Below are 12,060 nucleotides of genomic sequence, written 5' to 3'. Positions count from 1 at the left end.
GTTTCTAAAATTTCCCTCAGCAGACTTCATTGCAAAAGCAGCGCAGCCTTCAACAGGACAGTTTAAATCTAAAACAAATCCTCCCTAAAAATGCACTGTTCTGTGTCAGGACAGAATCTGACCTAGTCTTTGAAACAGAAGTGCCTGAACTTATTACCAAAACTTCTAGTAAAGGCTGGAAGGACATTATCCCTCTATGTGCAGACAATACATTGAAAGAGGCCACTGGGACAAAGGTTATTTGCGAAGCACTCACTACATGCAACATGAGATGTCATTCCATTTTACTAATGTAAGAACAGACTGTTACAGAAGTTAAATGACTTGGACAAGTTCAATTACTAAGTGGGTGGAGGAGGAATTTAAAACCAAGTCTCATGATACAAGGCCGATTGCACTATGTGTGTGTAACCCCAAGTTGACCAACTGTATAACTAAGTGTCACTAAGAAAGCGTAGACTGTTAAATTAGATACTAAGAAGTCAAGGCTTGCATCTGTAATCCCAGCTATTCGAGAGGCTGAGGCAGGAGGATTGCTTGAGGCTAGGGGTCGGAGACTTGCCTGGGTAACACAGCGTGACTCTCTAAATAATAAATAAAATACACTAGATAAAATAAATAAATTAGATAAATCCATTATGCATTGAGTTGGAATTTAAGAAAAATATATAAATCAAAGTCTAGATCAATGACTTACAAAAATCATAAACTAAAGTGATTTTCTAATTTGCAAACAACCCTGAAACCTATCTTAATAATTCTTTGGAAAGTTAAATTGGCTAGTGATGACATGAAGCAACCTTAATTTTTCTCATATTTAATTTTCTGGTGTGCATTTCTTTTGGAAAAAAAATTAACATTAAATATATCACACGGAAATGAATCCAAAAGTAACAGTTAATTTCAGTTCATAGGTAATGTCCAAAGCAAAAAGCAAGGAGAAAAATAAAATAGAACCACTGCACCATCTAGTGACGGAACTCTTGCTTTACAAGAAAACCACCTGATGAATTACATTTTGCAAATCAGTCCCCAGAACTTTCTGAGCCTGAAGAATATTCATAAAATTGTCCAAAAGAATGCATAGTGACAATCAATCATAGAAAATTAAGAGCAGACAGGATAGATTCTTCTCCTAAGTTTCCATTTGGAAGCTAGAGGCAAACCAAGTTTTACTCCTCAAGGAGTAAGTAGGTGCCATGGGTCCTGTTTACTTTCCCCTCTGCACCCAGAAGTTTTATGTACTATTTTATGAGCTAATAAGGGTTCGAAGCCAGGCATGGTGGCACACACCTGTAATCCCAGCTACTCAGGAGGCTAAGGGGAAGGACTGCTTAAGCCCAGGAGTTTGAGACCAACCTTGGCAAAATAGTGAGCAATCCACTCTCAAAAACAAAATTATAAGGGTTCAACTGCAAAACATAGATGGTGTAAGGACCTGTTCAGTAAATCTGAAATGTTTCTCCACAAGCCTGACCAGGACTCATTCATAATGGTAACCACAAGGCTCAGTTTAAGACTCAAGCAATTACCTTTCCCTGTAGTTTTGTCCAGTGTAGGTGGTGATAAATCTGAAATGTACTAGCCAAGCCTAGTGGTGCACACTTGTAGTCCTAGCTACTGGAGAGGCTGAGGAGGAAGGATCACTTGAGCCCAGGAGGTCAAGGCTGTAGTGAGCTACATCACTGCACTCCAAGCTGGGCAACAGAGTCAGACCTCATCAATCACTCACTAAATCTGAAATAAGTAAATGTGAAATTTAATGTCTTATTTGAATGCCCGGCAAATAACAAAATGCCCAAAGAAAACTGACTTATGTTTTAAAATTACAAAAATATTACTTCAAGAGCCAAAGATACTAGAACTAAAATAGAAAACTTTTTTTGGATCTCACGATTCATATTTTGTCCAAGATGTTAATATTCATGGCCAGGGAGAAAATATACTGAATAATTTCATGATTATTATGAATTTAAAAAATTACCAAGGAAGAAGAAAATACATTTCCAGAGTAATTATGTGGAATGAGTATGTCAGTGTATGTGAAAAAATGTTTACTTCCATTATGCTTGCGCAATGTTTAAAGTGAAGCTAGTTTTCATTCCAGCAAGATTTGAAACATGTATAGTGACTGGCTCCGTCAGCTCCAATCTCTTCACAGGCAAGAAAGTAGTTGAAAGTAGTTGGGTACTTAGCACTTCCCTGAGAAATCCCAAACATTCAAAATATGCATAAATTTGACAATTCAAATCCTGAGTTCATCATTTTTCAAAACCACATAATTTCATCTGGTTTTTGACAGTAATGAGATATTATCTCATTACAGGTAAGAGCTCCCAAAATACTCTGTGGACACCAATACAACACAGTCGCGGGGAAGCAAAGGTAATAGAGCAAGAAAACCCCAGCCCGGCAATTATTAGCTCTGTGACCTTGAGAAGATTCCTACCTTCTCTTAACTTCAAATGCTTCATCTATAAAACGGTGAGGAAACACATCACTTGAAGGATTACCTTAAGTGTTAAACAATACATATGAAGTGTCTAACAGAGAAGAAGCACTCAACAAATGGTAGCTCCTTATTAATAACACTGATAGCATGCTTCTTTAAACGGTAACTCAGAAGTAGATGTTATGTAGGCCAGGATTGGTCCTAGGCAAGTCTGTTAACTAGACTTTACGCCTCTCACCTTTATTTATGTATTTATTTATTTATTTATTTTCTGAGACAGAGTCTCACTCTGTTGCCCACGCTGGAGTGCAGTGGCGCGTTTTTGTCTCACTGAAACCTCCGCCTCTCGTGATTTCCCAGCCTCAGCCTCCCAAGTAGCTGGGGCTACAGGTACACACCACGGCGTCTGGCTAATTTTTTTTGTATTTTTAGTAGAGACGGGGTTTCACCATGTTGGCCAGGCTGGTCGCCTCTCACCTTTTAAGCACTACCTCCTAAAGCTGTAGGTAAAACTGGGCCAGAAAAATTGACAAAAAGGCAAGAGAAGACATTTGAGTCCATAGTGAATGAATTGAAAAGATGTGTCACCAAGAGTCGAACACCCCATAAAGCTTTCAAAGACAGGTTTATTTATATATAAGTGCATGAAATTGAATACAGAAACTTTATTAAAATACTGTATATTACAAATTTTTAATCCAATAAATTCTGTGTAATGACATTTAAGTGCTGGATTCACTTTTAACAGTTGTTTTGTGTGTATCAGTAAAGAGTTCACCCTGTATATTACAAAGAGGAGAGCCACATGAGGACCTCAGAAATGGTCCTGCGATTAGACACTGAATGATAGTAACTGTGCATCTTTTCCTTAAAGAAATGAATTGAAACCTAGATCTTATCTTTGTAGACCTACTTTCTATAGTTAAAAATAACTTGCATATGTTTATTGCTGCCCTTTGAAGAAAATGAGAATGGTGAAAAATAATTTAAAATAAAGATCAACATCTCTAGGCTAAACTGATGCTTACTGCAATTAAAATACTTAAAATTCACTGCAAAATTTGTGTTCTCCAGGAAATTATGCTATATACATAATGAGATTTGTACATGAATTGGGAAATAAAAAATTGCTTATATAAAATTAAAAATCAATAATATACAATATTTACAGCTTGTTAGGTATTATATATAAACATAGTTTTTAAAATAATCCTTCAAAATTAAACTGTTTTATGTAAACATGCAGTACACATACTCATACAGTGTAGTTTATAGTCTTAACAGAAGGGGAAATTGTGTTCACATAACACAGGGTACTTCATCAAATATGCCTTTGTTTTTGTATATTACCCTTCCAGCATTTATTCTCCTGTCTTTAAGCTTCACAGTACATTTAGTATTTCTATAGTAAAAATAAATCCCTGATGGTAAACATATTTCTAAAGGTTAAAGTGTGTGCCCTGTACTACAGTATAAAACTAACACTGTTCACTAGAATCTCTAGTTTACAACAAAACTAAATTTTAAAGTCTCACACTTAATTTCTTAACTACATTTTTTTTCCATGTCATACTTGGAAAAAGAAAAAATAGAGAAAAATACCACATCATGAAAATATAGCGAAAGTAGCTGTCATCTGTCACAGTCAACGACTAAGTAACTGATTTACATTGAACCATATGAAGTTAGTAGCTACTATTTGTTAGGCTTTCTAAACTTTGAATTCCCAGTCATGGGTGATGTGTACCTAGCCAACTCCCATCCTGAATCTTGCTAAATCCACTTTGCACAAGTATCTTAACTTTCAAGGCACTAAGGCTTCATTTAGCTTTTAAAATCTGCCTGTGATTCACCAAATGATTCATCAGTGGTCTGAGAGTTAACACAATTTGAAAGTGAGACTTTTAATACCTGTCAGGTCAACTACATTTTTGCTATTTAAATAAAGACATTTTAGCTAGTTAACTTTCAAGATAAAGTTGATTCCCTCATCTCAGAATAACTAGAGTCAGGGGCTAATATTTACGGTAGAATCCTACGAATTCTGGAGGGCTAAAACAAAAAAAACTGTTAATTTCCTATTTGTTCATCTAAATGTGTGGAGCTCAAGTCTGAATGTGTATATTGGTGAGAGGGCCAAAGTTTTTTAAAAAAATTCTTCCATTGTAAATGCATCCAATATCACAAACATTAAGAAGGTGTCAACAGTTAGACTATCAACTCATCTGCTATTAAAAGTAAGTCATTTTCATGATGATTTACTCAACAGGTGCCACTATGTTGCTTTCTGTGGAGAAAACTTTAAAATGTTCCATTCCAAAAATACTTTACAATGATGTGTCAATACTTTAAAAACAAGAGAAGCTTCATCATCAGTAGTCCTCTCGAGTTAACACTCATTTAAACAGGGCTCTATAAAAAGTGATTTCTGCTTAATTCAGCAAGACAGAATAAAATTTTTAAAATGGTGATTTTTAGTAACTACCGATCTATATTTAAGAGAAAAAAGTGTTACAGTTACGGGACTCAGATGATTGATGATGCACCGCAATGCCTCTTTCTGTGTATTTGTGTCAAACTGCTTTTCAGTTTCAGTTATCCACCTAAATCCATTCCCAAAAAGGGTAGAGTCATGTTACTACCAAGAGTAGATATACGTGGATGCAGTACATAATCTTAAAAACATATGTATGAGCTTCATGCTCTCTTGACTTGCCTGAAGTATTTACTTTTCAGTAAGATTAGAGCTGCACAATTGTAGGTGTTAATATTCTTTCCTAAACCAGCTCCTTGGATTCTATCAAAAAATTGTACATATGTTTAAACTATAACATATGACATCTGTATGGAAAGAGGAGGAAGATTTTTAGGAAACTGCTAAATTTGTTCTCAAAATCAGGGAAGAGTTATTATGTAAGTTCAATATATGTGCCATAAATGTAAAGAATGTGAAAACAACTTCTCTAAACTCAGGGGAAGAGATGATTATAGTTCATAGCTCACTCAGAAATGTGAGTGTTTCCACTCATTTAAAAGTATTATCTGATATATCTCCACATTTACTGAAAATACTTCAAATATTAAGCATTATTTACCCCAAATTCATGGATACATTTTTAGATAACTAATTCAGCAACCTCCTTAACACTGTACTGCCTACACAGAACAGAGCTCCTTAAGTGAGAAGATCAAACCTATCACCACACACACACAGAATGTAATCCAGTTTCAAAATGCACGGTGGTCAGTGAAGCCTCACATATAAACACGGCATGTGTAAACATGCAGTATACACACTCATCCAGTCTAGTTTCTAGTCCTAACAAAAGCGTGGAAATCATGTTTCACAGGAAGTAGGGCGCTTTGTCAAACATGTTTTTGTTTTTGTGCATTATGTCTCTAAACGCTATAATTTGTAATCAAATAATATCCTTTTTATCCTGAAGAGTCTTCTTCCAAGATGTTGTAACAAAGACAGGAAGTTAAGAAAGATTATAAAACCATTCGATTATTGGTCCATTTTAACAATTAAGAGTTTCACCCGATTATTAAAAGAAATAGTAATTTACCCAGTTACCCAAAAAGTGTTACCAAATTTCTCTGCAATCGAAATCTGCTAGAATTTCTTCAGTAATTTTCCTCGTCCCTCACATCTTAAAAACAAATAATGACTGCAGAGATTCTGATTGAGACTGAGAGAAAAATCTGTAGTGTCAAGAGTGAAGTGGTTTGAGAATATTTCAGAAATTGCTCCAGGCATTTTGTTACTCCCTGAATTATATAATGAATATAAATTTAAAATAATTGTACTTAAAGTTAAAAAAAAAAAAAAAAGGCTGGGTGCGGTGGCTCACGCCTGTAATCCCAGCACTTTGGGAGGCCGAGGTGGGCAGATCCCTTGAGGTCGGGAGTTTGAGACCAGCCTGACTAACATAGAGAAACCCTGTCTCTAATAAAAATATAAAATTAGCCAGGCATGGCGGTGCGTGCCTGTAGTCCCAGCTACTTGGGAGGCTGAGGCAGAATGGCGTGAATCCTGGAGGCGGAGCTTGCAGAGAGCCGAGATCATGCCACTGCACTCCAGCCTGCGTGACAGAGCGAGACTCCATCTCAAAAAAAAAAAAAGAAACAAAATAACAGCTAGGGCTTAAGCACCCTTGGCCAGTGGAATAAAGGACTTGGTAGATACTGAATATCATTCTATTTTTCTACAGAATTAGAACTACACTGCAGAGCCAAAGGCCCAGGGCCAGCAGAAAACAGACATATAGAAGACAGAAGGGTTATATATCGCTCTTACTTTTCAAGAAGAATAATTAGCAAATAGCAGAAAGTCAATGAATCAACATGGCTGAATAAATCCAAGGGAAGTAAGTGGGATTAGGTAAAGGAGTCAAGGCTGACTACCTCTCTACCCTTGTCCTATTTTAACCAGAGGTCAACAGAACTCCTAATTTAATCCTCCTTGCACTGGCCATTTCTGCCACCACCAATTCACAAAAGGTTCTTAAAGATCTGCTGATTTTAAAAAGAAAAGGTGAAAAGGAGATGAAGCAAGATTCTAAGAGAACGTTTTTAGTTTCTTTCCTAAAGTATATGTAGGGAAAATATAGAAATGAAAGAAAACTGATGAGTTTTACAAAACAACATATTCAATTGGTAATGCACTTGCAAAATGTAATTTAAAAAAAATTCTAGAGACTATCGATTGATCATTTACTGTCAAATACATACTGCTTTGCCATTCATAAACAATCTCACATAATCCTCACAATAACTACATGAGGTATTAGTCACATTTTATAGAGTATGAACTGAGGCTCAGAGAGGTTAAGTGATTCACTCAAGGTCAAAAAGCTGACAAGTGACAGAGTCTTAATTCAATCTGTGTTGCTGGCTTGGAGTCTAGTATTCTCTTCACTATGTCACAGCCATGATATCTCAGTTATGGAAATTCTATTTAGTGGATGAACCAGGAAAATGAGAATTTGGAGAGACAAAACAGGCTAACTCTCAACTAAAATCAGGAAGCAAAATGTTGTCCCAAACTTTTTAGGATTTAAAATCATCTTGCTAGCTCTTGGTGGACTCAAGGTAAAGAATTCCATCTTGGTAATTCTTGTACTCCTTACTAGAGAAAATACTTGGTAGAGCACTTTACATAGTGGATCCACAAAGTGTTTACAGAAGAGAATTATTTGGTGTATGAGTGGCAGCCTAGGTACATCAATGTGGCAGCTGCACTTTCTTCATTAGAGGTTCTTTAAAGACCTTTTCCACAACATTCTGTGATTTCAAATTATCCCGTTCCTTATATCACAAATACAAGATATACAGGCCAACTCATTTCTTTATTTCTGTCATTTAAAGTACAAACAAAACCCAACCCTTATACTTTTTCGAGCAGTGAAATGTATGCTGCAAATACTAAGAAAGTATATTGGGTAACAAACTGTAACACTGTTTGGTAAACATTAAGATATAAAGAATAATTCAGCTACAGGACCTGAAGATAGCCATCATTTAGGACTTTGTTTATCCTAAGCAAGGTAGGGTATTACCTTGGAACTGTCTCATGGGGAAGACGACTAGTTCTCCTTCTTTTAAAGTTTTAAGCATTATTTGTAGTTTATCTGGGGCCTCCTGACTAGCTGTCAACTATGGGCATTTTTAATCAGTATGTTAAACAATAATTAGTTAGGAGTTCCTTCTTTGGGGAGCTGATTTCACTGTAAACAATATTTTATTAAACACTTTTTAAATAAAGGAGTGTCCACCATAGAGGATCCTCCCTCCCTTCCTGCATTTGTCATGAAGAAAATGTACTGCTAAATCATATATAAATTTTAACGAAGTATATAACCCAAATACATCAATAAGGGCTTTTGTCATGTCCCAAACAAGGGTCTCCAGCTCTATTAAGTGAAGAAAATTTTTCCAAAATTCAAAATTCTCAAACATCCTCAAACCTATTTAAAAGATCATTACACTGAACAAATTTTCCACTAGAACATGAAAGTGTTCATTGAAAAAAAGCTTTCCAAGTAGACTGTATTCATATACAGCAGCTCTCTATATACGTATATAATGATATATATGTGTGTGTATATATATCATTAAACATTTCTTGTGTCTATAGGAAAGCTACCAACTTTTAAAAAATCTCAGCATATAAATAGCTATTAAGACAATTCATAAACACACTATTCAACTGCATCTCAAAACATCAAAAGAGTGACAGTTGCACAAAATCTCCATGGAAATAACTGAAAACAGCAAAGGAACCAAAAATAACCCTTAAAATTAAAAGGATACACATACACACACAATTCATAATGTAAAGCAACTTGATAATGAGATAACTGCAGGGCACTCTACAAACTAATTACTAACAGCTCAATTATACTTTCATTCTAGAGTAAAAACAAGAGTTTAAATCTCTTTGGTCCACACATTGGTACATTTAATGTATCCAAGTTATTTTCTCATTAATTTTGGATTATGAATCGTGCTCCATATTACTTTACCGTAACTTTCTTAAATCATAAAATAACCATATGTTAAAATAAGTATTCCTTCTGTAGATCTGAAACAATTTCCACATGCTATTGGTAATTCCTCTGGAAGAATATGAATGCTTTAAATTATTCACAGAATAGCCAAAATAAAGGAAGAACACAATTCAAGTCTGGCAGAAAAGAAAAAATCAGATTGACTTGGAAAAGTTATGCCTAAATTTAATTTGTAAAAACATCAGGAATATAAAGAACACATGAAAACAATTTCAGGCTTGTACATAATAAAAATAATCAATTTTAAGATTTACTTCAAAGATCCATGCATAGTTGCTTATTATTTTTTTAAAAACGAATTTCCAAGCCAGTGTTAGTAAATCCCCTAAATTGGCTTCCATACTGGGAAAAGTACTGCCTCTCCAACTTCTCATTGATAAGTTGTGGATATATTCTGCTTCTGGCTAGAGAAAAAGTGGTACGGGTAACAAAGTTCTTAAATTTGAATGGAATATAACAAAGGCCTACCTTTACAGCAAATTGGATTAAACAGCAAGGCTACCAGGTTATTTTTTGATTATCCTTAACATTCTCTGCAATGTCTCCTTTGAGTTAGCACATTATAACTGTATCTGGTGCCAAAAAAATCTCATTAGGAGACCAGTTCAACCCTACTTCCTATACTCTTACAATTACGTATTGCCAGAACCTCTTAAAATGTTTTATATAAAGGACATTTCCAGTTTTAACATACGCCCTCACAGATTCTTCTAGTAAACTTAAATCATAACTTCCTATCATAAATCAAGAACTGAACAACTGAAATGAATTACTCAAATACACGTTCTGTACTGTATTGATATGCTGAGACTAACTGCCGAATTTTAAAATTACCTACTATATTTCCCAATTTTCACTTAGCAAAATTATGATGTTGCCACATGTCCAAAGTAAAGTAAGTTTATTACTCTTCCTATATAACTTACTTGTTACTTATATCTACAAATGAGGTCTTTATTTCCAGAGCCTAATTTAGGCCACTCTGTAAAAACAGTTAATACTCCAGAATGAAAGACTGTTTATGTTTTGTCAAAAATCAAGATATATGCAACACGTAATATAATCCCACTGAGATACTAGTTATAAAGATGTTTTGTCCATGAGATACAAGGCAAAAACTTTCTTTAGAAGGGTCAAAGAATGCAACATGCATTTCAGACTTTTTTCTTACAAATGTTTAAGAAAATTTTCAAATTACATTTTTATGACGCACAAACTACAATCAATGTGTATGACCCTTCAAGTTTCTGAATTTGTATAAACAGAATATGTATGCGTGAGGGAAGCTATTAAAAGGGTGTTAAGTTAGTGAAAAGTATGCACCCTATAGAGCTACTCTGAGTTCTTAAAACGGTTGAGCTAGTCTTCAGTTAAGAAGACTTATCTTCCACATCAATTAAATAACAATAATACCTAAACATATTGAAGCCCTAAATCCCAGAAACGCGCAACATTAAAAACCAAATAATTTCTCTCATATTAAAGAATTCAGTATTTAGCACTCATACGGGATTTAGTGTTACAGAACAAAAATCTTAGTACATTACCTGAATTCATGTCAAATATGTTCACAGCACTCAGCTACATCTACGCTTGCAAATTGTCACATGATCAATGTTAACAAAAAGAAAAGAGTTTGGCACATATATCAATACTTCCAAACGTCCCTGTAACTTAACACAACACTGTTAGGAACGATGATTTTCAACACCAATGTTAACCTGATAGGCAGCTAAACAAGGTGCTTTTTCTTGTAACTTTACATAGTGTCTTAATGCACCTTGCCTGAGACAGAGGCACATAAGGTGCAGTGCGGTAGTGCAATCACTTGAACACCAGAGGGCAATCTTTCCACACAGCTCAAGGTCTTCCTTATGCTTTGACCTGCTCAGTCCACATTCTTGCACCATTTCATTTCCACTTGTTAACAACGCCGTTTTCAGGGAATCTGTACATCTGTTTCCTTATGTGAAGTAAGACATTCCCACAGAAACCTCAAAGTGTAGCGAGGATCCTTGAAAAGGAGATGATTAATGTCAGTACAGTCTGTCCAACGCCCCATACCAGCGCTTCCAAAGGAGCCATGTTCTTCCCAGCTACTCTGTAAATGCCCGCTACTGCTGCACCTAAGGAGAAACGGGAGACAAATGAAGGGACACAGTCACTCGTTTTATAACACACTGCATGCTGCACCTTAAGAGCTCTTTTCATTTCATCAAAACTTAAGTCATCGTATTTTTTCATTTTATCCACTTTCTATGAGAAAGTTTCCCTATGACTGGTGAAAGTTACACCTTACCATAATACACTTAGCCACTTATTTGAAAAACAGACTTTTCTATTCAACCAAAAGATATGTATTTATGGTACATGCTCCATACTTGATAGCAAATACGTTCATAAAAATAATTCATTATTGCAACCTCTCACCTGAGCATTTAATTAGCTACACCTCTGTAGCATTTTTGTAAATATACAACATAACATACTGATAATTATAAATAATAATGCAGAAAAATAACATAATTTAATGTAATTTCTAAATTATTAATAAATATTTTGATATTAAAGGTATCTTTTTTGAATAATATGAATCCTTAAATGTCGTGTAAAATATAATACCTGACTAATCCATCTCACAATTCTCACAATCTACCATATAAAATAGTTCATTGCTTTTTAAATAAACCATCCAACTCTAAGTTATCTGGAGACTAGTTTCTTGATGTCTAATAAGAATAGAAAATGAACTTGACATCTATTCTAGTGAGGTTCCTTAGGTAATGTACACTTCCAAGAACGGGAGAATCTCAGCATATGAGGAACCTCAGTGCCCATCTGATTCAACATCTGATCTTCACAGACCATCCATAATGATGTGGTATCTAAGTGGCTAACTTTAAAAGCACATTTAGGAACCAAAAAGGAGGAAATATTTAAATTATAATACGCCATCTCACAGATGCAGATGGCCTGAAAACTATTTTTCTAGCAAAACTGTCTATATATCCTAAAATGGTTAGATAAAAGAACATA

General features: G+C 35.0%; 1 protein-coding gene across 1 annotated transcript in view; it reads right to left on the bottom strand.

Annotated features, from left to right (window-relative positions):
- Positions 1–3,060: 3,060 nt before the first annotated feature.
- TMEM170B (transmembrane protein 170B) overlaps positions 3,061–12,060 on the bottom strand; it is a 43,098-nt gene continuing 34,098 nt past the window's right edge. Inside the window, exon 3 of the mRNA XM_011962691.1 lies at positions 3,061–11,150. Within this exon, the coding sequence (XP_011818081.1) occupies positions 11,020–11,150 (131 nt within the window). The 3' untranslated portion in view covers positions 3,061–11,019. The remainder of the gene's footprint in view (positions 11,151–12,060) is intronic.

Source organism: Colobus angolensis, unplaced genomic scaffold, assembly GCF_000951035.1.
Source record: "Colobus angolensis palliatus isolate OR3802 unplaced genomic scaffold, Cang.pa_1.0 Scaffold6, whole genome shotgun sequence".
NCBI classification, from domain to species: Eukaryota; Metazoa; Chordata; class Mammalia; order Primates; family Cercopithecidae; genus Colobus; species Colobus angolensis.
This window is presented reverse-complemented; position numbering and strand designations above follow the sequence as displayed.